Below are 26,362 nucleotides of genomic sequence, written 5' to 3'. Positions count from 1 at the left end.
ATCCACACGTACACCTCCAATTGACTCAAATTATGTTAATTAGCCTTTCAGAAGCTTCTAAAGCCATGACATAATTTCTGGAATTTTCCAAGCTGTTTATAGGCATAGTCAACATATGTAAACTTCTGACCTACTGGAATTGTGATACAGTTAATTATAAGTTAAATAATCTGTCTGTAAACAATTGTTGGAAAAATGACTTGTGTCAATCACAAAGTAGATGTCCTAACTGACTTTCCAAAACTATCATTTGTTAACAAGAAATTTGTGGAGTGGTTGAAAAACGAGTTTTAATGACTCCAACCCAAGTCAAATCAAATCAAATCAAATGTTATTTGTCACATACACATGGTTAGCAGATGTTAATGCGAGTGTAGCGAAATGCTTGTGCTTCTAGTTCCGACCATGCAGTAATATCTAACAAGTAATCTAACCTAACAATTTCACAACAATTACCTAATACACACAAGTGTAAAGGAATGAATAAGAATATGTACATAAAAATATATGGATGAGCGATGGCCGAACGGCATAGGCAAGATGCAGTAGATGGTATAGAATACAGTATATACAAATGAGATGAGTAATGTAGGGTATGTAAACATTATATAAGGTGGCATTGTTTAAAGTGACTGGTGATACATTTATTACATCAAGATGGCAGTGTATGTAAGTGTATGTAAACTTCCGACTTCAACTGTATGCGTCGACATATGGAGTGTCTTGTCAGCCCCAAGGAAATGGCCTTTTTATGGCCCGTGTGCACCGAATCCCAGTCTTCAGAATAGACCATGAGACATCTTCCTTCACACATCACACGGTGCTACTCTGAGAGGGTCATTTCCTGTTTCCTCATATCAAACACACAGATGCACACATAGGTGTGCACAGACACACTTACACACACACACACGCACACACACACACACACACACACACACACACACACACACACACACACACACACACATCCTTACTCCCTTCCATCCTTCTTCCTGCATAATCACTAGCAACCAGGTTACATGCAACATCACATCTGTGAAATATATGATTACGTGACCATTACTGACAGCCAGGTTACTCTCTTTAACATGGTAATAACATGGTAATCCTAGGCTCTGCTCTCAAGTGCCCCCTGCGGCAAGGAGCACCTCATCAGCACAAGTGCCTGGGCTGCAAATCCCTAGAAATGGACATTTAAATGCAATCCTGTAGAATGAACCCGTATGTAATCTATACGTACATCGTAAGTGTTTTATATACATATCCGGAGGACATGAGATGAGAGTGGTGCTTCGCCAATCCCCATGCAATTACCCAGAAACAGCTGACTACGTGCATCTATTTTTGGATGAACTCAATGTAATTATGTAATGGCCACCAGGGGGCACCATGGTATAGCAGCAGTAACTGTAAGAGGCTACTGCATGGGAGAAGCTGTGTGAGGAAAAAAAAAAACACAACCATAATTGAACCTCAAAGGGCTACTGCTGGAAACGGTGAAACGTGTAGTGTTGTGTGGGTTGTAAGGCAATGCACAGCAGGTGACGTCAATGAGTACGTGATCCTTGTTTCAAATAATGGGATTCCAAACAGCAAGGGACGGGTGAGAGTGGTACTCCACTGCCGTCTGTGTATGTTTCGAGAGGGTCAAATGTGGGTGTACTCCATTCTATTGTACTACAATGTGAAGTTGCCAGTGAACTTTCCCCCATTTGTTCTCTTTGCCAGCATTGCTTTCAGCACCATGGACAAGGCTTAACATTAAAATACACACACGATTTGACATTGAAGTCTCATACAAGTCATGTATAAGTCAGTAGGGATACAATACAAAGTGCTCTCCGTGGTGCTGAAATGAAGCCGGGAACATTCACTGTCAGAAAGGAGGGTCTAAACCGTCATACTTCATAACAAAACACTAGATGAATGATAGTTTATGTACCTTACGTACAATTTAGTAATGCTTTGATTCATGTTAAGCTGCAGTAGATACCTACAGGCCACGATTGCTACAGAGGATGAGCTAGTTGGAATACAGTGTTACCCAGAAGGATTCTCTCTGTGAGAAATAATATTGCGCTCACTGTTTTGTTCCTAAGAGAGGAGAGGAGGCTGATTTATCACATGGACTGTATACAATGACATTGAATAGGGTTGTGGAGGGGGGTGGGTCCATTCCTCTCTCTTCCTCTCTGCCTTTCTCTTCCTTATCAATCTCTTTTCCCACCCTGTCTTTCTTCTGTTCCTTTATCTTCCTCTCCATCCCTCCATCCTTCCCTCTCATTTGATGTCTTCTCTGGTTTCACCCTCAACCTCTATATTAAACAGATTTCTATCTCTCTCTCTCTCTCTCTCTCTCTCTCTCTCTCTCTCGCTCATTCCAGTCTCTCTCTTTCCCCCCTCTCGCCCTCTCCCCCTCTCTTTCCCCCCCTCTCTCTCTCTCTCTCTCTCTCTCTCTCTCTCATTCCAGTCTCTCTCTTTCCCCCCTCTCGCCCTCTCTCTCTCTCTCTCTCTCTCTCTCTCTCTCTCTCTCTCGCTCATTCTCTCTCTCTGTCCTGGTGCAACACTAGGTCCACTGACCCTTTGCCAGCACCGCGGGTAACCTGAACCAACCGTGATCTCTCTCACTCTCTCTCTCTCTCTCTCTCTGTCTCTCTCTCGCTCTCTCTCAGTAAGCTGTGTTGGGTGTGAGAGTGATGTAGGAGTGGATTCCAGTGTAGTGGCACTAGCTACTAGGTCCAGCTGGGGCTGCCTGGCTGGTACAGACACAATATGGCCACAGCTGCTGCTTCTTCACAACCAACACACACTTATGTCACTCGCTTTACTCCAGGCATGTAGAGATCATCCAAACATATTTAAGCCTACATATGTGGGAAAACAACATGTAAATGCAGTCATATATGTGCATATTAAATTAACTACACGTGAGATAATGTCACATTCAGTTCTTAAACCCACACATGCCATTGCATGTTGGTATTTTCATGTTTGGCTGGGGATTGTTATTTTATTGTGTTGCTATTTCCTATTTCTTACTTTTTAACTTTGCATTGTTGGGAAAGGGCTTGTAAGTAAACATTTCACGGTAAGGTTTACACCCGTTGTATTCGGCGCATGTGACAAATAAAATTTGATTTTATTCATGGCTCCAGGCAAAGAAATGTGTGTGTGTGTGACAGTAAGGGGGAAATCTGACGTGTGTGTGTGTGTGTGTGTATGTGTGAGTGAGTGAGTGTGTGAGCTCGAGCTGTGAAATCTGCAGCAGCAGCTCACAGTCATCAAGGCGGACTTTGCCATTTCCCACTAATGTAGGGGGGAAGTAAGGGATTGGATGGAGATTTCCTCTATCTCCTCTGTGTCCCCCTCTTGATTCGGCTCACATGGTTCCTTCCACCTTCCAACCAAAGAACAGCGAGTTATGCTCTCAACCACCGTAGCCCCCTTCCCCAACCCTTTCTCTCCATCCCCTTCCTCTCTCTCTCTCTATCTGCAATATCAATGAGTGAAGTCTTGTTGTTGGGATGACTGACTGACAGATCCCAAACCTGAAGCTTCCCACAGCAGCTGACAGCTCCGCAATTACAGCGGGAGGGGAGGATCTCTCTCTCGCTCTCTCTCTCTCTGCCCACACATCCACACTCCAAACGTCAGATGCGGTGTTCAAGGGAGTGGGGCGCTGCGTGCAGGGCTAGACCAGTTCATATGTGGTGGTGACGGCTGGAGGCATAGAGGACTAGCGGCTACACCTCTCTCTCTCTCTCTGTTTCTCTCTTATTTCCGTCCTCCTCCTCTGCTTTCCTTCAGAGTCGTGGTGGCGGACGACTCAGCTTGAGCGTCTGCCTGCCCTCTGGCGGAAAGTCGCCCGCTTGGAATCTACTGAATCAAATTATTTTCAGCCCTTCGCCGGCGTTCATATCTTTGGGACTCTGGGGGGGAATTTTTAAAAGGTGATTTGGTGTCGGTTTTTCTGGAAGTAGGAGGTAGCGGGCTGACATGGCACACGCTGCAGCCCACATTAAGAAGGCCAGGGTGGAGCTGGTGGAGCAGCAAGGTCCTGACCTGAAGGCTCTGGAGAAAGCCCGCCAGAGGAGGATTCGCTCCCGGGAACGGGCAGAGCGCAAACGCAAGGTACGAGGGATAGACAGTTCGATACCCATCATGCTTCGCCTTCATCTGCCCATCCTCATATCAACACCTCCTGATCATTACCTGTCGCGTCTTCGCGTACCTGCTCATCCTGCCATCATCATCAACGTCATCCAGGTATGAGGACGAATACCTATCTTCCACCATTCCACCCAACTTCCATATCTGAAACCAAGCTATGACCGAGTCCACCCAGGTGTGAGGAGCCATCCTTCGGTGATCTCTCTACTATGTGTCTTTTTAGATCCACCACCGCCTAGACCATCACCTCCACTGCTTACCTGGTCATCTCACCCACCGTGACCACGATCAAGGAATGAGGAATACCCATTCTTCGGCTGCCATCTCTCTCGTTTTCTCTCTGCCACAACCCTGGCTACTAGCCTGGTCTCTTGTCCAACCAATAGCATCACGAACCATCAACATTTGCCACTTGAATCCACCCTAACCATCACTACCTTACCATCCCCACTCCAGTAACACATTTGAGTCTTCTGACGTCACCAGTTTCTGTCACCATTCATCATTCTCTGTCATCATCATGTCACCTTCTCATCATTCGTCAATCACTCCCCTGTCACAATGTCCCCCATGCTCCAACCTGACTCCAGGGGTGTCACCCTCCCCACATCCATGCCCGGAAAGGTGTCCATCTCTGCCCGTGGACAGGCATCCTCCCTGGGCATCCTCCTTTGGCACCAGTCCCTATCTCAGTGTGCCTATGCTGTAGTCTCCTGGTGCAGTGTCAGTGAGTGCGCAGTACCTTTCGACCCTATTCCCCAAGCTGATTGAAGTATAAATGCAGTGTCTCATTTTACTGTATTTTGTGTACTTCCCCTGATAGTAGTTGCACAGTTTGTGTACTATATTGCACTGGTTCTGTATGTTGAGGTGGTCCATGATCAATCCTGCCTGGGTGCCAGCCTGTTTCTCCTCTCCTGCTAACTCCTTATGGAACGGTCACGTCAGGCTTGACAATGGCGACGGAGTAGGCAAAAAGCACAAACAGATCTGGGACCAGGCTATGTTCAATGTGTGTTGACCAATCAAAGTGAGGTGTGTTCACGATCACCACTATACATCTCTGTTCTCTAAGGGAGGGGCAGACGTGCAGGTGTGTGTGGAGGGAGGAGGACAGGGCGGGATGGGGACTAATGTGTGTCAGTACATGGTGTGCTTACATGGTGTGCTTACTGTATTGACTGTGACTTGCCATGCTTAGAGTGACACCCCTGGGTTCAGGTATAGATCGTGTGTGTGTGTGTGTGTGTGTGTGTGTGTGTGTGTGTGTGTGTGTGTGTGTGTGTGTGTGTGTGTGTGTGTGTGTGTGTGTGTGTGTGTGTGTGTGTGTGTGTGTGCGCTTGCTATTTTTCAGTTTCTTCCCAAGCACACAGTGTCCATAGACAGATGAATGCCTTGGCTGTTTCTTAGGAGATCGATGCAGCAGTATTGGAAAATATCACTTGCTCACATTGCAATTCATGACTTATTTTGAGCCTGTACTACCTTGGCCACTGCCATGGTGTGACATTTGTGTGTTCATTGAAGTATTACTCAATCCATATTTTGTGCCATGTATATTTTCGGAGTGTGTGTGTGGTTGTTTTTCCATCTGTCCAATTGATAATGCCAACAGAATAGAAGAAGCAGCAACATTCATTGATAAACTAACCACCCAGAATAGACTAGTCTGATTCAGATAACACACCCTACGTGGCAAAACTAAATACTGTTGTTTGTTTTTAGCGAGGTTTTACCCTTTTACCTGCCTGTTGGGGCGATTTTATCTGTGTTGTTTTTGTGTATTTGCCTGTCCCCCTCTGTAGGCTACTGTTGTTATTGACTGCCGTTTGAGGAGATTATCAGTGGGATTATTGGTCTGCTCTCTCGTAGAGGAGGACTCTAGCTCTAATGGCCTTATTCTAAAATGGATTAAATAAAACAATTTCTTTAATCAATCTACACACAATACTCCATAATGACAAAGCGAAAGCATGTTTTTAAACATTTTAGCGAATGTATAAAAAATGTATAACAGAAATACCTTATTTACGTAAGTATTCAGACCCTTTCCCCTTTGAGACTCTAAATTGAGCTCAGGTGCATCCTGTTTCCATTGATCATCCTTGAGATGTTTCGACAACTTGATTGGAGTCCACCTGTGGTAAATTCAGTTGATTGGTCATGATTTGGGAAGGCACACACCTTTCTATATAAGGTCACCAAGGCTCTTCTTAGAGCAATCGGGGGAGAAGGGACTTTGGTCAACCAGAGATATTCGATCGGGTTCAAGTCCGAGCTCCAGCTGGGATGGTGCCAGGTTTCCTCCAGACGGGACTCTTGGGATTCAGGCCAGGAGTTCAATTTTGGTTTCATCAGACCAGAGAATATTGTTTCTCATGGTCTGAGAATATTTCGGTGCCTTTTGGTAAACTCCAAGCAGGCTGTAGCCAGGCAGAAACTCTTTATGCGCCCAGTCATTCGCCCATACGACCCCATCCAGACCCAGATTGCTCCACAGTTGCCCCGGTGCCTTTGATAGTTTGCAGATGAACTGCCGCTGTTGTTGTGTGTTTGCGTTCAGTGGCAGGGCGGCAAAGCAACGAGAGAGTTTGCGTGCTGTATAATTCTCCTTCTTGGATGGAGATATGATCACTGGCAGCTCAGTTATCCCCCTCTCTCCTCCATGCCCAAAATGTATGCACGCATTAGATAAGTCACTTTGGATAGAAGTATCTGATAAATTGCACATACTGTATTGTAATAATTTATTATATATTTCTGGTGACCATGAGAGGTGTATGTGAGGTAAGTGTCACTATTAAATCAAATCTACTACTTTGAGTAGTCTACCATTACATTATGAATTCATTGTTGACCAGGCTCTGTACTGTAGTAACCAGGATTTTATTACTGACTACAGTAGAGCCAGTACGTCCGACAGTGGCCTACCACATTATGCAGTATGAAGAAGAGACACAGTGTAAATACCCATCAATGTTCCTGTGGCTGTGTCGTGTCAGAGTGGCGATGGAGAGGAGGAGCAGAGGAGAGGAGCAACAGGAGAGCAGCAGGCAGCAGGTGTCTCCCTGCACTGCGGACACTGGTCAACTCTCTCTCCCTATATACCCTTGCTTTCTCTCTCTCTCTCTCGTGCTCTCTCTCTTTCTCATTCTCTCCCTCTCTCCCTCTCTCTCTCTCTCTCTCTCCCTTTATTCCCTCTCATTCTCTCCCTCTCTCCCTCTCTCTCTCTCTCTCTCTCTCCCTTTATTCCCTCTCCCTCTCATTCTCTCTCTCTCTCTCTCTCTCTCTCTTGCTTTCTCTCTTTCTCATGCTCTCTCTCCCGCTCATTCTCTCTTTCTCTCTCGCGCTCTCTCTCTTCTTCTCTCCCTCCTCCTTTCCCTCCTTCTCTCCCTCTCCCTACATAAACTCGTGTCCGTCAGGGAAATGACTGACTTGGTGCACCACTAGCCTCTAAGCAGACGTTCTCCTCTCAGTATAAATTTCCTAGTGGAGCTTCTCTTCATCCTCGTCTGTGTTACCAAATAGCACAAAGAACAGATGTTGTCATTGTGAGTGCCATGGCTGTCATTTCGTTAATTCACCTTTGTGTCTGGACTCAACTACTGGTTTGGAGATCAGAGTCTGTGGGTGTGTGTGGGTGCAGGCTTGTACGTGCGCGCACGTGTTTGCGCATGCACGTAGCACTCCTTCATCTCCTCAATGGTCTGTGCTGGCAGCAGTGTGTCAAACCCAGTTCTCTCTCTCTCTCTCTCTCTTTTCTCTCTTTCTCACCACCCTGTCCAACAGAGGGAAGGAGAAGATCGATTCAGTGGGAAAACGTCCCGTGTCTCCAACCAGGAGGCCCGGTCCTCGCCCATCATCCCAGTGTAGCTCTGTAGCGTCCTCTGTGTGTTAGTGGTGTATTACCACCGTCCTGTGGAAAAGGTAGCCAATGCGAGGAAACTATGGTTCTACCTGCAACCAAGAAGGGTTCTTCAAAAGGGTTATCCTATTGGGACAGCCAAAGAACGCTTTAAGGTTCTAGATGGCAACTTTTTTGGTGTACTTTGAGTTGAAACACATCCAGTATTATTCGTTACAGTATGAGCTTGCAGATTCCCTCACTGCGTCATCGTACTGTGGTTAGTATGACTGCGTGGCAGAGCAGCACCTGTACACCCCATCTCACTGTGGAGCAGTAACCCACAGGACAAGTGAGGCTACAGTGAAACTGCTCACCCCAGTATTATACCCCTCACTCTCTCTCTTCCCTCTACATCTGCAATAAGGCTGCCTCCACTCATATGCGTATAATGTGAAAAGGAATTAACCATTTCATCTAAGTAGGGAGGAAGTCCACTGTGTTTCCTTTCTCCGGGCCTATGTTACACACACATGCTCCTGTATGTTTATGGATTGTGGGACCCATACACGCCGGATCCAAAAGAACCAGGCGGGGAGGAGGGGGGGATACCACCGCTGTGCTTAACCCAGGGAAAGGCACCCGTGTTGGGGTAGAGGGACCAGGATTTTCACCTGGATGTGGAGATATGGAGGATGATGTGGAGATGTCCTTGGTAAAAGCTGTGCTGATGAATAATTGCTGCCACCTACAGTCGATACAGTAACGCACACATACCAACTTAGTACACACACACAGAGACACACACGCGCACACATCCATGCGCATGCATACTGGGGCATGCAGACTGGCACAAACACACACACCGTCTATCCATATTGCCTGCAGTATATTACTTAATAATCATGATATTGGCACATGTTACAGAGTGCCTCAGTCAGTTCTCACCGACCTTGAAAAAATGCGGGCTCCCTGCACTGCGGAGTAGTACTTTGTGGAATCCAAAACGCTGCTTATATTGTCAGAGTCAGAAAATCGATATCTGTGTTCTGAATAGCTTTTCCTCAGACAGGCGTTGCCTTGACACCTCTTCACTAAAGAGCTTCTCATGCTAATCAAATCACACGTTCTATTCTTATGCTTTGATCTCCGCCCTGGTAAATATAACCAAGCCGAGTTATGGACATGCTTAGAGTTGCTAAGTGAAATTGATAGATTGATGAGTACATCAACTGTCCCCACATAAAGTATAGTAGTACAGTTTCATCTAAAGTAGTCAGAAGTGTGCGTGTGCCAGCATATGTGTGTGTATCATAAGGATAGACATGTAGTATAATTTGTGTAATCTGCCCCTTGGACCCTGGGAAGTTCAATACTAATCTCTCTGCTTTGTCTGTTCGATGGTCTTTTATGTCCGTTATATTCTGCATAGTGCTTCTCAGAGTTGATCTCTGTACTGCAATGTGCTGGAGTGACTGAGGTATACAGATCTGCAATTCTACTGTCAATTCCAGTACATGTATGTTGCTGTGCTAGGTAGTGCGTTATTACATACAGGAACGTGTATCTTAGCACACCCACTTACAGAAGTGTAGGTTATCGCTGAAGGAAGAGGTATGATATGTAGGCTTGTACAAGACAAGGCTCGACGAAGGTTGTACATTTTGTTTTTTTTTGGCCGAAATGGCCAGAGCTGCTAGAGCGAGAGAATATATAATATAATTCAGTGGTAGCTGAGCTGGATACCAGGCAGGTGTTGACCTGCCTGCATGTGGGTGTGTGTGAGTCACAGGAGAGGTGCACCTGTTGTCTACCACAGTACATTATCCTGCTCCAGTATTCATCCTGTCTCTATTTGCTGGTGGTCATGATGGTGTTAGTACTGACCTATAGTTTCTGTGAAGAGGAATACTCACTGAAGGGGAACTCCAGCGTTATGGACATTACATTTGGATACAAATTAACAACTTTAATGTCTCACCGAATGGACAAACAAAATCTAAATGTAACTTTTGATGTGTGTGTCTATTGTACCCCTTGGGGGGGGGATTGTTTACCCAAACAAGTGGACTTCTTAATATTGGCATGTTGGAGAAAATAGCTAATAAGAAGCATTATAGCACGCGCTCCAGCAGGTATATCTCCCTGGTCACCCCTAAAGCCAACTCCTCCTTTGGTCGTCTCTCCTTCCAGTTCTCTGCTGCCAATGACTGGAACGAACTACAAAAATCTCTGAAACTGGAAACACTTATCTCCCTCACTAGCTTTAAGCACCAGCTATCAGAGCAGCTCCCAGATCACTGCACCTGTACATAGCCCATCTATAATTTAGCCCAAACTACTACCTCTTCCCCTACTGTATTTATTTATTTTATTTATTTTGCTCCTTTGCACCATATTATTTATATTTTTAACTTTGAACTTTCTTCAAATTACAAATCTACCATTCCAGTGTTTTACTTGCTATACTTTATTTACTTTGCCACCATGGCCGTTTTTTGCCTTTACCTCCCTTATCTCACATCATTTACTCACATTGTATATAGTCTTATTTTTTTTTCTACTGTATCATTGATTGTATGTTGTTTTACTCCATGTGTAACTCTGTGTTTTTGTATGTTGTCGAACTGCTTTGCTTTATCTTGGCCAGGTCGCAATTGTAAATGAGAACTTGTTCTCAACTTGCCTACCTGGTTAAATAAAAGTGAAATAAAATAAATTAAAAAACTATGGATGCTACATAAAATGGACAAGCTTTTTGGCGAGACTAAATGTCACGTTTGTCGTATGAAGGAGTGGACCAAGGCGCAGCGTGTGTATCGCTCCAACATTTTTATTTAACAGTGAAACTATGCAAGACATACAATAAACTAATAAACAAAAAACAACAAACCAAAATAATCTCCCACAAAACCTAGTGGGAAAAACAACAACTTAAATATGATCCCCAATTAGAGACAACGATGACCAGCTGCCTCTAATTGGAGATCATCCCAAAAAACAACAACATAGAAATACAGAAACTAGAACCACCCAACATAGAAAATAAACCTAGACAAAACCCCCTGTCACGCCCTGACCTACTCTACCATAGAAAATAAAAGCTTTCTATGGTCAGGACGTGACACTAAACATATTAGCAAACGTCTGTGAGTGTGTAAGTCTCAGGTCAAAACATGGATAGCCATTTTGAAGAAAAGGCATGGCTGAACACAAAAAACGATAATTTTGATAAGACTGTCATTTCCATTAATAATTTAGAGAGGAAAAACAACCGTTATGGATGTTACGCCCTCCGTTATGGATGTTACGCCCTCCGTTATGGATGTTACGCCCTCCGTTATGCATGTTACGCCCTCCGTTATGCATGTTGCGCCCTCCGTTATGCATGTTGCGCCCTCCGTTATGGATGTTGCGCCCTCCGTTATGGATGTTGCGCCCTCCGTTATGGATGTTGCGCCCTCCGTTATGGATGTTGCGCCCTCCGTTATGGATGTTACGCCCTCCGTTATGCATGTTACGCCCTCCGTTATGCATGTTGCGCCCTCCGTTATGGATGTTGCGCCCTCCGTTATGGATGTTGCGCCCTCCGTTATGGATGTTGCGCCCTCCGTTATGGATGTTGCGCCCTCCGTTATGGATGTTGCGCCCTCCGTTATGGATGTTGCGCCCTCCGTTATGGATGTTACGCCCTCCGTTATCCTCTCTGGGCTAGGTGGGACGCTTGCGTCCCACCTACTCAACAGCCAGTGTAATCCCGTGGCGCGATATTCAAATACCTCAAAAATGCAAAAACTTCAATTTTTCAAACATATGACTATTTTACACCATTTTAAAGACAAGACTCTCGTTAATCTAACCACACTGTCCGATTTCAAAAAGGCTTTACAACGAAAGCAAAACATTAGATTATGTCAGCAGAGTACCCAGCCAGAAATAATCAGACACCCATTTTTCAAGCTAGCATATAATGTCACATAAACCCAAACCACAGCTAAATGCAGCACTAACCTTTGATGATCTTCATCAGATGACAACCCTAGGACATTATGTTATACAATACATGCATGTTTTGTTCAATCAAGTTCATATTTATATCAAAAACCAGCTTTTTACATTAGCATGTGACTAGCATGTGACTAGCATTCCCACCGAACACTGCCGGTGAATTTACTAAATTACTCACGATAAACGTTCACAAAAAACATAACAATTATTTTAAGAATTATAGATACAGAACTCCTCTATGCACTCGCTATGTCCGATTTTAAAATAGCTTTTCGGTGAAAGCACATTTTGCAATATTCTCAGTAGATAGCCCGGCATCACAGGGCTAGCTATTTAGACACCCAGCAAGTTTAGCACTCACCAAAGTCAGATTTACTATAAGAAAAATGTTATTACCTTTGCTGTTCTTCGTCAGAATGCACTCCCAGGACTTCTACTTCAATAACAAATGTTGGTTTGGTCCCAAATAATCCATTGTTATATCCAAATAGCGGCGTTTTGTTCGTGCGTTCAAGACACTATCCGAAAGGGTAAATAAGGGTGACGAGCACGGCGCATTTCGTGACAAAAAAATTCTAAATATTCCATTACCGTACTTCGAAGCATGTCAACCGCTGTTTAAAATCAATTTTTATGCAATTTTTCTCGTAAAAAAGCGATAATTTTCCGGCCGGGAAAGCGTGTATACGTACAAAGAGAGAGAAAATAAAAACATCTCGTGCCCTCGTGCACGAGCCTGAGTCTCAGAGTACTCTGACCGGCCACTATCCAAACGCGATAATGTGTTTCAGCCAGAGGCTGCCTCGATATCGTTCAGCTTTTTCCCGGGCTCTCAGGGCCTATGGGAGCCGTAGGAAGTGTCACGTTATAGCAAAGATCCTCAGTCTTCAATAAAAAGAGCCAAGATGAACAACAACTTGTCAGACAGGCCACTTCCTGTTCAGAATCTTCTCAGGTTTTTGCCTGCCATATGAGTTCTGTTATACTCACAGACACCATTCAAACGGTTTTAGAAACTTTAGGGTGTTTTCTATCCAAAGCCAATAATTATATGCATATTCTAGTTACTGGGCAGGAGTAGTAACCAGATTAAATCGGGTACGTTTTTTATCCGGCCGTGTCAATACTGCCTCCTAGCCCTAACAGGTTATGGATGTTACAGATATCATTACGCTGAAAAAGGATACTGACAACGAAAGGAGAGAAACCAACTATAGACCATATCAACATTGAGGAAAGTTTGCTTTACAGAGAACATTTCATGATGATCCGTTGTAAGGTACATGTTTGACAAAAACGTTTCCTAAAACAACGCCATGGACGATACTGTTTTATGTACCGATTATTCAATACAAGAGCTAGGTAATGTTCATAAGAATATCTTTTTATTTTTTTTATTTATTTATTTATTTCACCTTTATTTAACCAGGTAGGCAAGTTGAGAACAAGTTCTCATTTACAATTGCGACCTGGCCAAGATAAAGCAAAGCAGTTCGACAACATACAAAAACACAGAGTTACACATGGAGTAAAACAACATACAATCAATGATGCAGTAGAAGAAAAAAAAATAAGACTATATACAATGTGAGCAAATGATGTGAGATAAGGGAGGTAAAGGCAAAAAAAAATGCCATGGTGGCAAAGTAAATAAAGTATAGCAAGAAAAACACTGGAATGGTAGATTTGTAGTTTGAAGAAAGTTCAGAGATAAAATATAAATAATATGGTGCAAAGGAGCAAAATAAATAAATACAGTAGGGGAAGAGGTAGTAGTTTGGGCTAAATTATAGATGGGCTATGTACAGGTGCAGTGATCTGTGAGCTGCTCTGACAGCTGGTGCTTAAAGCTAGTGAGGGAGATAAGTGTTTCCAGTTTCAGAGATTTTTGTAGTTCGTTCCAGTCATTGGCAGCAGAGAACTGGAAGGAGAGACGACCAAAGGAGGAGTTGGCTTTAGGGGTGACCAGAGAGATATACCTGCTGGAGCGCGTGCTACAGGTGGGTGCTGCTATGGTGACCAGTGAGCGGAGATAAGGGGGGACTTTACCTAGCAGGGTCTTGTAGATGACCTGGAGCCAATGTGTTTGGCGACGATTATGAAGCGAAGGCCAGCCAACGAGAGCGTACAGGTCGCAGTGGTGGGTAGTATATGGGGCTTTGGTGACAAAACGGATGGCACTGTGATAGACTGCATCCAGCTTGTTGAGTAGGGTATTGGAAGCTATTTTGTAAATGACATCGCCGAAGTCGAGGATTGGTAGGATGGTCAGTTTTACGAGGGTATGTTTGGCAGCATGAGCGAAGGATGCTTTGTTGCGAAATAGGAAGCCAATTCGAGATTTCACTTTGGATTGGAGATGATTGATGTGAGTCTGGAAGGAGAGTTTACAGTCTAACCAGACACCTAGGTATTTGTAGTTGTCCACAAATTCTAAGTTAGAACCGTCCAGAGAAGTGATGCTGGACAGGCGGGCAGGTGCAGGCAGCGATCGGTTGAAGAGCATGCATTTAGTTTTACTTGTGTTTAGGAGCAGTTGGAGACCACGGAAGGAGAGTTGAATGGCATTGAAGCTCGTCTGGAGGGTTGTTAACACAGTGTCCAAAGAAGGGCCAGAAGTGTACAGAATGGTGTCGTCTGCGTAGAGGTGGATCAGAGATTCACCAGCAGCAAGAGCGACATCATTTATGTATACAGAGAAAAGAGTTGGCCCAAGAATTGAACCCTGTGGTACCCCCATAGAGACTGCCAGAGGTCCAGACAGTAGGCCCTCCGATTTGACACACTGAACTCTGTCAGAGAAGTAGTTGGTGAACCAGGCGACGCAATCGTTTGAGAAACCAAGGCTACTGAGTCTGCCGATGAGGATGTGGTGATTAACAGAGTCAAAAGCTTTGGCCAGGTCAATGAATACGGCAGCACAGTATTGTTTCTTATCGATGGCGGTTACGATGTCGTTTAGGACCTTGAGCGTGGCTGAGGTGCACCCATGACCAGCTCTGAAACCAGATTGCATAGCGGAGAGGGTGCGGTGGGATTCGAAATGGTCGGTAATCTGTTTGTTGACTTGGCTTTCGAAGACCTTAGAAAGGCAGGGTAGGATGGATATAGATCTGTAGCAATTTGGGTCAAGAGTGTCACCTCCTTTGAAGAGGGGGATGACAGCAGCTGCTTTCCAATCTATGGGAATCTCAGACGACACGAAAGAGAGGTTGAACAGGCTAGTAATAGGGGTTGCAATAATTTCGGCAGATAATTTTAGAAAGAAAGGGTCCAGATTGTCAAGCCCAGCTGATTTGTAGGGGTCCAGATTTTGCAGCTCTTTCAGAACATCAGCTGAATGGATTTGGGAGAAGGAGAAATGGGGGAGGCTTGGGCGAGTAGCTGTGGGGGGTGCAGTGCTGTTGAATGCAGTAGGGGTAGTTAGGTGGAAAGCATGGCCAGCCGTAGAAAAATGCTTGTTGAAATTCTCAATTATAGTGGGCTTATCGGTGGTGACAGAGTTTCCTATCCTCAGTGCAGTGGGCAGTTGGGAGGAGGTGTTCTTATTCTCCATGGACTTTACAATGTCCCAGAACTTTTTAGAGTTGGAGTTGCACGAAGCGAATTTCTGTTTGAAAAAGCTAGCCTTGGTGTTTCTAACTGCCTGTGTGTATTGGTTTCTAACTTCCCTAAAAAGTTGCATATCGCGGGGGCAGTTCGATGCTAATGCAGAACGCCACAGGATATTTTTGTGTTGGTTAAGGGCAGTCAGGTCTGGGGAGAACCAAGGGCTATATCTGTTCCTGGTTCTACATTTCTTGAAAGGGGCATGCTTATTTAAGATGGAGAGGAAGGCATTTAAAAAAAATAACCAGGCATCCTCTACTGACGGGATGAGGTCAATATCCTTCCAGGATACCAGGGCCAGGTCGATTAGAAAGGCTTGCTCGTTGAAATGTTTCAGGGAGCGTTTGACAGTGATGAGTGGAGGTTGTTTGACCGCTGACCCATTACGGGTGCAGGCAATGAGGCAGTGATCGCTGAGATCTTGGTTGAAAACAGCAGAGGTGTATTTAGAGGGCACGTTGGTTAGGATGATATCTATGAGGGTGCCAGTGTTTGCGGCTTTGGGGTTGTACCTGGTGGGTTCATTAATAATTTGTGTGAGATTGAGGGCATCAAGCTTGGATTGTAGGATGGCTGGGGTGTTAAGCATGTCCCAGTTTAGGTCACCTAGTAGCACGAGCTCTGAAGATAGATGAGGGGCAATCAGTTCACATATGGTGTCCAGAGCACAACTAGGGGCCGAGGGGGGTCTATAGCAGGCGGCAACGGTGAGAGACTTGTTTTTGGAGAGGTGGATTTTTAAAAGTAGAAGTTCAAATTGTTTGGGTACAGACCTGGATAGCTGGACAGAACTCTGCAGGCTATCTCTGCAGTAGATTGCAACACCGCCCCCTTTGGTCGTTCTATCTTGTCTGAAAACATTGAAGTTAGGGATGAAGATTTCAGAGTTTTTGGTGGACTTCCTAAGCCAAGATTCAGACACAGCTAGGACATCCGGGATGGCAGAGTGTGCTAAAGCAGTGAATAAAACAAACTTAGGGAGGAGGCTTCTAATGTTAACATGCATGAAACCAAGGTTATTACGGTTACAGAAGTCATCAAAAGAGAGCGCCTGGGGAGTAGGAGTGGAGCCAGGCACTGCAGGGCCTGGATTCACCTCTACATCCCCAGAGGAGCAGAGAAGAATAAGTATGAGGGTACGGCTAAAAGCTATAAGAATTGGTCGTCTGTGACGTCCAGAATAGAGAGAAAAAGGAGCAGGTTTCTGGGGGCGATAAAATAGCTTCAAGGTATAATGTACAGACAAAGGTATGGTGGGATGTGAGTACAGAGGAGGTAAACCTAGGCATTTAGTGATTATGAGAGAGATATTGTCTCTAGAAACATCATTGAAACCAGAAGATGTCATAGCATGTGTGGGTGGAGGAACTGAGAGGTTGGATAAGGTATAATGAGCAGGGCTAGAGGCTCTACAGTGAAATAAGCCAATAAACACTAACCAGAACAGCAATGGAGAAGGCATATTGACATTAAGGAGAGGCATGCTTAGCCGAGTGATCAAAGGGTCCAGTGAGATTCAGACAGCTAGCCGGGCCATAGGTAGCAAGCTGGTGGAAGATGGGAGGGAGGTCTGTTTTTAGCCACCTCGTGCGTTTCCGTCTGTGGGTGGGTGGGGTTCCGTGTGGAAGGGGGGACCAGTCCAAGTTGGCAAAATAGTTAGTTATAGTGGCCCAAGAAAAGTGTCCGATAGACCTATTCAGATCGCAGCCGAAAAGACAGCTAACGATTAGCGGGCCGCAGATGGGCGATCAGGTTACGTCGCGACGGAGGGGCCAGTTGGATAACTCCCTCGGGCAGATAACGTCGGTGGTCCAGTCGTGAAGACCCGATGGGGCTCCGCATCGGCAGTAAAACGGGTCAGGATAGGTGAGTTGTAGCCCAGGAGACACTTCAGCTGGCTAGCTCAGGAATAGCCCAGGAGTGGCTGACGGAACTCTTCAGCTGGCTAGCTGGCTAGCTCCGTAATAATGTGTGTTAATTCCGTGACCGACGTTGCAAATAGTCACTCAGGTAGCAGCTAGTTAGCTGCAAGATCCAGGTGTAAATGTCCAGAGCCTGCGGTAGAAATCGGGGAAAGGAGAGAGAATAGGTCCGGTATGCTCTGGTCTGAGTCGCGCTGTACAAAAACTGGCGATAGCTTTTCGAGCTAATGGATAGCTGAGGACAGCTAACCGTGGCTAGCTGAACTTCAACGTTAGCCAGTGAAAATGGCTAACCTCTTGCTAGCTTCTGTTGTGGAATTCAGATGAGGTAAATAATACTTTATTTTTTAAATTGGTGAGGCGGGTTGCAGGAGAGTGCTTTGAGGTTGAGTTTTTAGAATAAAAAAAAATATATATATAAAAAGATAAGTGAAGAAAAAATATGTAAATATATATATACACGGGACACGACAGGGAGGGTAGAGGACGTCTGAACTGCTACGCCATCTTGGGAAAAAAATAAAAATAATAATAATAATAATAAAAATAATCTTTACTTCAGCATCATTGGGTAGCAATCCTACAGCTCCATTCAGAGCATAGTAAGTCGTTCTTAACTGTTCACTGGTACAATAGAGTAGTACCACACTAAGATACACATAACAGCAGCGCCCTCTTTTGGCTTGGAGACATCTCGTAACGTTTTCCTGTACATAACAAATGAAGAACTCCTCCTAGACTCATACAACAAGGAGAACTGGGGTTAGACCATTGCAAGTCAAACATTACACTGATAACAAAAACATACAACTTCTTTTGCAAGCACTTTCAATAAGCATGAACTTCTAAGTCCATCAGCTGACTACTCCAATCTGCTTCCCTCTTTTTGTTGTTGTTGTATTGTTTTTGTATGGCCTTTAGATTAAACAACATAGTCTGTGGAGTATGTCATAGCATCCCCTCTCCTCTGCCCTTTGTCCTCATAACAGCCTCAATTCGTTGGGGCATGGACTCTAAAGGTTGTCGAAAGCATTCCTCCTCAGGGATGCTGGCCCATGTTGACTCCAATGATTCCCACAGTTCTGTCAAGTTGGCTGGATGTATTTTGTGTGGTGGACCGTTCTTGGTACTGTACATACGGGAAACTGTTGAGTGTGAAACACCCAGCAGCGTTGCAGTTCTTGACACAAACCGGTGCGCCTGGCACCTACTACCGTACCCTGTTCAAAGGCACTTAAATCTTTTGTCTTGCCCGTTCACCCTCTGAATGGCACACACACACAATCCATGTCTCAATTATCTCAAGGCTTAAAAATTCTGCTTTAACCTGTCTCCTCCGCTTCATCTACACTGATTGAAGTGGTTTTAACAATTTCCATAAATAAGGGATCATAGCTTCCACCTGGATTCACCTGGTGTCATGTTTTGTATACTCAGTGTATTTACAAGACTGTATAACACGCAAACAATCATCACGATACTTCAAGTTGGTCTGTATCACTTCAATAGCATCTTATCTTCATAACTAACAATGGGGAACAGCTGTGAGTGGAATAACAAGCTCTGAACATGGTTTCATTGTAAATTACTAACTTTATCTGTGCATGCTCAGGTAGACTTTCCCAAGGAATCGCCCTTATACAATATCCACATACACAAAAACACTTGCATATGCGTGCACATACTCATACACATGAATTAATTCCCCCCCCCCCACACACACACAAACACCCTAACAGCAACTTTCATTTCTGATTGGTTCAGAGATGCACCAACATGTACATGTTGCACTTGCATTACAATATTTATTTGGCACAGAGTCCATTTGATATGCTTCTCTGCTACTAGATTCCTTTCTGAAACAATTTAGGGTGAATTGTTTATGCAGAATGATCTAGACCACACTCTCTCTCTACTCTCTCCCTCTCACCATCCTGCCCTCTCCTCCCTCCTCCATTTCAGCTCCTGTAGATTAGTACGTGTGGATCTACCGTATGTAGTACAAAGTGTCCCGGCCTGCATTGCAAGTGTTGTACAGTATGCTATAAGTAGGCTGAACATCTGCTATCTGTCTGAACTAGTGGACTGTACTGTTACGTTTGTTTTGAACTTGTTTGACAGGCGAAATAAAATTATTCATGTGTATTTGGTGAGTTTTAAATAGAGTAATAGTTATCTGTATTGTCATCACTGTGCATTTGGCAACATTGTCAAATTGTACGAAAAACAAATGATAAAAATCTAGAATTGATGCCCTATCTAGCAGTCGTAATAATCTGATGTTTCCTTTTCAGTCAGTTTTCTGTCTAGATGGGGTATTATCGCTGAGGAGACTAGTTTATGGCTGTACTGTATCCCCTGTTTGGCACTAAACTGGGATTGGAGAAATCCAGGATTACAGTCTAATCTCATTGCCATGGTACTATGTAAAACGGTAGCTCAGGGCCAGTCAAATAACCATGGTAACCCAAAGGGAGTCATGTAGGGATGTCACAGACGAAGATGGCAAAGATGAATGTATTGCCTTTTTGAAATCATTATCCGAATCTGAACTTGAGCCTTCTACAGAGTGGACATAAATTCATTTTAAATGACAATAATGCAACACTCGCCACCATTTTGCACGCCTCATTACATTCTAGCTCATTTAGTTGAGTGTAAGGATCTTCCAAAAGAGCTTAACTACCAAATATTCCTCCAATACACCCTCCCCATTTAGTGTCAGTTCCAACTAAACCACCATTACAAATCCCTTCGCCAGATGTGAGTCTTGGGCAAATTGGTTCATCTCATTCCATTTGTCACATGAGCTACATGCAGTACCAAATGCGGTTTCTCTGGATGTTAGAAGGGCATAACTTAAAAGTGTGTCAGTACTTTGGGCTTCCCAATTCGCTTGGGAAGTCCTACCCTGTTTGTGTTCAAAGCAGTCTACTTTCCATCAGCATTGTGGAGAGAAAGAGAGCCTATCAATAATTAAATGTAGGGAGGGATGGTGAGAGAGCCTAGAGAGAAATGTGAGTGGGTTGTTAATTGGAATTTTACTGTCAGGGTCCAAACTGTAGGGTTCTAGCCACAGGTAGAGTGAGCTAGCTCTGAAATGTGTGATATTGGTGCTAGCTGCTTCTCCAAACCAGCAGCATATCAATGTGTTCATATGAGTCATCGGTTTATCTTTGTCCATTTAAAATCACTGAATATTTATGTTTCTACAAGTGTTTATCCATACCATCCATCTGTGCAAGAACATCGGTACTTACAACAAAGTCTCCACTTGGTCCCCCTGGCGGTTTGTGAAGATCTACAATAGGTTACTGTTATGTGGGCGTCCGGACAGTTATTTCCAGCTAGGTTCAGCATCTCAACACACTGTAGTCTGTACTAGTGCCTCTCCAGTTTCCAGTGTGTTCGGTTGGTAAAGTGTCGTGATAAACTGTGTGCCCGAGATATCAGTTGAGATTAGAGTCTCGCCAATTAAAGTCACCAATTGCTTTAGTGTCTGTTTAATTATTCCCTTGCTGGTCCCAGTCCAGCTCCTAGGGCTGTTTTTGGGACAAACACTGGGTCCCTGTCAATACTATTGGTCAACACACCAGGGATATCAGCACACGGTTGGACTGCACACTGTGTTTAGCTTCAGAGACCTTGGGTCGGAAGGAAGGGTAGCTCTTGTGGGGGGATTCAGGAAGTGATGTGTGTTCAGGTGAAGGAGATGCAGACTTCATGGCTGACGGTTAATTCAGGGTTCGTGGCTTTTGGGACCATGAGAAAGGTAAGTAATTTTTCCTCAGTGTTTAGGTACTATTCCTCATTGATGATTTTATGATGAGTGATTGGGTTTCACATTTTCTTTGTCTGGAAAATCATTCAAGTTTTGTTTGGACTGAATTGGGTATTTGAGGTGTTGGGTTCAGCACATTTAATGCATATCAGGGTTAGCCTGAATCAGTTTCCTTTGCTCATCTCTATTCCCATTGACCCTGGCTGTACAGACTTCGCTGCCCCAGTTTATTTCTGGATGAATTATTCACAGTTGGAGCAGCTGAAGGACAACCTCACAGAAAGCCTGTGGCCTTTCAAACTCTCTCCGTCTGTCCCCTCTCTCTCCCTTATATTTATCACTAAACTAGAACTGTAGTACTGCTGGATTCTGCATTTTACATGAGAGGTTCCAGGAGGACTGTGGTGAATGTGATACAGAGAGATGAACAGAGAGATAGAGGGGGAGGCACACTTGAATTATGCCAGTTTCTGAAATCTCTCTGAGGTATCCCATTTTCACAAATGTAGCTTTCTGCCTCATTGCTGTGTTAGTCATATCCTGGTGTTACTTTTGTCTGTCCTCTGAGAGTTAAAACCGTTCCTCCAGTTCTTTCTCTCTTTGTACCAGGGGTTGAAACCGGTTCAGGAAACAGAACCGAAAACCGGAAAATAACGACATTTTTTGAGGAACAGAATCAGAAACGGGAACAAAAGTGATCTGTACTGTTCCAGAACAGAACCGTTATTTTAAAAGCATGGGAACCAGTTAATAACGTTTTACGTTCAGGCATTTTTTTTCTACACAAAAAAGTGCAAAAAGGCACCTATACCAAAGCCCTCACTCTGTCACTCAGACACTCAGAAACATATTCCAGTGTCTACTTGCCAGCTGAAAATCTTTTCCTGTGTGGGCCTGTGTAGGCAACGTGCCCCTCTAGCTCCGAATCTTAGACTTCTGTACCCTACTGACATTACAAGTGTGATTCCGAAATTAGGGAAAGATTTTTAATTAGAGAAGAATGGATTCCCTTTTTCAGTGCTAATTATGGATTATATAGTTATCACGTTTCACAGTGTTCTTCGTTGTGGTGCTGCTCTGCACACACAAGCATGTTTGCTAGCTAGCTACACAGCTCTGGTCCAACTCTCTGAAGTTCAAAGACATTCAAAGTTCCGCCATAGAAGCCAATCCTCTGTAGGTATAATTCTGTGGGTCTAATTCAGATAATTAATGGCATAACAAGATGCCCAAGCCTCCTCCTCTACCCTCATGCGCTCTCTCACCACCCGCAAAACTTCAGTCGCGCCTCGTGCCCCAAACTTAGTTGTCAATCGCGCATGTAAACAATTATAGCCTAGGCAGCCGATAATGTCGATGCCTAGGCTAAAACAACTATAGCTTGCCTGCTCCATAGCAAGCTGCTCCATCCGCACTGATTGGAGAAGTAATTTAATGTCGAGCTAATCTTTATTTTACCTTTATTTAACTAGGCAAGTCAGTTAAGAACAAATTCTTATTTTCAATGACAGCCTAGGAATAGTGGGTTAACTGCCTTGTTCAGGGGCAGAACAACAGATTTTGTACCTTGTCAGCTCAGGGATTTGATCTTGCAACCTTTCAGTTACTAGTCCAATACCTTAACCACTAGGCTACACTGCCGCCCCAATCTGAAATCTGTTTCAGAGGTTTGAAAAGGGACAGAAAGGAACGATATAAACCTGTACTTTTTTGTGGCTTCAAACCGGTTCAGAACTTCATTTTGCTGGTCGGAACAGTGGAACGGAACAAAAAAAAATGATGATTCTGTTCAGAACGAAACGATTGGAAAATAATTTTGTTTTGTAACGTCAAAGTCTTTTGAACCGATACAAGGGAACTGTGACAAATAAAGGGCGAATGGCTCATCTGGTGCAGCTCTGTCGCCATAATCCATAGAGATAAAAGGGAATGCATACATTAGATAGGCTTGTTAAAGATCGTCTTGTTTGATGTAGACAGACTGGCTATTGACATTAGCATCAGCCAGCCATATTGGCTGCTACTCTTCTCTGGCCCAATTCTCCCTCTTTCTGTATATTTGTTTTGCCTGAGTGTTTTGGCGGTCAACTGATGGTGAATCTATGGTCAAAGCCAGATGAGTGACCGTAGATGAACGTCTGGGCTGGTCAAGTCTGGTATAGCCAGGTTGTCGCACAGTGAGGGTTTGGATAGTTGAAAGGGTTCTCGATGAAGGGGGAGGGGTTGGTTGAGCCGCTGAACCAAATCGACCCTAAATCCCCAACATCTGGCCCAGCCTCTGGCCATTCAGAATGGCTACAATCTGGCCACCATGGTTACGGCAGTACAAGACGTTAAACCCTATACTGTATGGCACTGTGCACTTCAACATGTTGCCTAGACTAGATCACTCCAGGCAACACTGTAGGTCTGTTGTCAATCTTTGTGTCAGAACACATAACATGTCATTTGAGCATTTCCAATAGAAATGGCACCTATCAAAGATGCAGTGTATCTATGGTTTTATGGTTTTAGAGGAAAAATGTCCTCGCATCAACTGAGCAACAAGAATGCCTGTGTTTCCATGGCAACATGGACCACTGACTTCTGTTATTCATTTGATTTTCATAGTCTTTTGCAATTACATTACCCTATAAAGTAGCGAAGCCTGATTTTGATTTTTGATCCCAGGGCAGGGAAGTGAATATGTACAGTACTAGACAAAAGTTTGGACACCCCTAATCATTCAAGGGTTTTTCTTTATTTTTACTATTTTCTACATTGGGGAATAATAGTGAAGACAACAAAACTATGAAATAACACATATGGAATTATGTAGTAACCAAAAAAGTTTAAATTAAATCAAAATATATTTTATATTTGAGATTCTTCACAGTAGCCACTCGTTGCCTTGATGACAGCTTTGCACACGCTTGGCATTCTCTCAACTAGCTTCATGAGATAGTCACCTGGAATGCATTTCAATTAACATGTGTTCCTTGTTAAAAGTTAATTTGTGGAATTTCTTTCTTTAATGCGTATGAGCCAGTCAGTTGTGTTGTGACAAGGTAGGGCTGGTATACAGATGATAGCCCTATTTGGTAAAATACCAAGTCCATATTATGGCAAGAACAGCTCAAATAAGCAAAGCGAAATGACAGTCCACCATTACTTTAAGACATGAAGGTCAGTCAATCTGGAAAATGTCATGAAAGTTTCTTCAAGTGCAGTTGCAAAAACCATCAAGCGCTATGATGAAGCTGGCTCTCGTGAGGACCGCCACAGGAAAGGAAGACCCAGAGTTACCTCTGCTGCAGAGGATAAGTTCATTAGAGTTACCAACCTCAAAAACTGCAGCCCAAATAAATTCTTCAGAGTTCAAGTAACAAACACATCTCAGCATCAGCTGTTCAGATGAGACTGCCTGAATCAGGCCTTCAAGTTCGAATTGCTGCAAAGAAACCACTGATAAAGGACAACAATAAGAAGCAGGGACTTACTGGGGCCAAGAAACACGAGCAATTGACATCAGACCAGTGGAAATCTGTCCCTTGGTGTAACGGCCGTCGTCAGAATTAGACCAAGGTGCAGCGGAGTTAGTGTTCATCTTGAATTTTAATAACCGTAAGAACACTATACAACAAAAACAAGAAAACTGACAGCCAAACAGTACTGTCAGGTGCAAGACACTAAACAGAAACAATCCCCCACAAAACCCAAAGGAAAAACAGGCTCCTTATGTGTGACTCCCAATCAGCAACAACGAACTACAGCTGTGCCTGATTGGGAGCCACACACGGCCCAAAACAAAGAAATACAAAAACATAGAAAAATGAACATAGAACGCCCACCCAATGTAATACCCTGGCCTAACCAAAATAAAGAACAAAAACCCCTCTCTATGGCCAGGGCGTTACACTTGGTCTGATGAGTCCAAATAGGAGATTTTTGGTTCCAACTGCCTTGTCTTTGTGAGATGTAGAGTAGGCAAACGGATGCTCTGCGCATGTGTAGTTTTCACCGTGAAGCATGGAGGAGGAGGTGTTTTGGTGTGGGGGTGCTTTGCTGGTGACATTGTGTGTGATTTATTTAGAATTCAAGGTACACTTAACCAGCATGACTACCACAGCATTCCGGAGTGATACGCCATCCCATCTGGTTTGCGCTTAGTGGGACTATCATTTGTTTTTCAACAGGATAATGACCCAACACACCTCCAGGCTGTGTAAGAGCTATTTGACCAAGAAGGAAAGTGATGGAGTGCTGCATCAGATGACCTGGCCTCCAAAATCACCCGACCTCAACCCAATTGAGATGGTTTGGGATGAGTTGGACCGCAGAGTGAAGGAAAAGCAACCAACAAGTTCTCAGCATATATGGGAACTCCAAGCATTCCAGGTGAAGCTGGTTGAGAGAATGCCAAGAGTGTGCAAAGCTTTCATCAAGGCAAAGGGTGGCTACTTTGAATAATCTAAAATCTAAAATATATTTTGATTTAACACTTTTTTGGTTACTACATGATTCCATATGTGTTATTTCATAGTTTTTATGTCTTCACTATTATTCTACAATGTAGAAAATAGTAAAATAAAGAAAAACCCTTGAATGAGTAGGTGTGTTCAAACTTTTGACTGGTGCTGTATGTCAAGTGTGTCTGAGTGGTACTTATGGATACACAGCCATGTGGAAAGATACCACATACAACATGTTGAATATTACATCAGTGTCCTCCACAGAGCGTCAGAGTGCACTACCCCACACTGTGCAGCATCTCCCGTTTGACAAGCAGTTTGGCATGTGTTGACCTGTTTGCTCAGTAGCCAGACATGTCCATTGAGAATCCTAATTGCATTCATCTTGCCCATCCCCTTCTAGCTAAACTGGAAGAGGCCCTTTTTCCCGAGCTAGCCCACCCCGACCACACCCACCCATCTGCTAATGCGACTCTAATTGGGTGATAAGATTTTTGGTCAGAGTGCAACCCCTAGCCCAGAGCCCTACGCCCCTACTTTTAACAAGCTTTCTCCTCTTCTCTGTTTGTCAAAT

At 44.1% G+C, this 26,362-nt stretch overlaps 1 protein-coding gene across 3 annotated transcripts in view; it reads left to right on the top strand.

Annotated features, from left to right (window-relative positions):
- Positions 1-26,362, top strand: part of LOC106577504 (ankyrin-2) — a 255,844-nt gene that overhangs the window by 119,090 nt on the left and 110,392 nt on the right. The window contains exon 1 of one of the 3 annotated variants that reach the window (XM_045701287.1): positions 3,242-4,134. The exons of the other annotated variants lie outside the window; for them this stretch is intronic. Coding sequence (XP_045557243.1) covers positions 4,000-4,134 — 135 coding nt within the window. The 5' untranslated portion in view covers positions 3,242-3,999. Of the gene's footprint in view, positions 1-3,241; positions 4,135-26,362 lie in introns of those variants that run through there. 3 annotated transcript variants of the gene reach the window in all.

This window comes from Salmo salar, chromosome ssa18, assembly GCF_905237065.1.
Source record: "Salmo salar chromosome ssa18, Ssal_v3.1, whole genome shotgun sequence".
NCBI lineage: Eukaryota > Metazoa > Chordata > Actinopteri > Salmoniformes > Salmonidae > Salmo > Salmo salar.
Note: the sequence above shows the minus strand (reverse complement) of the source record. Positions and strands in the feature narration are given on the sequence as shown.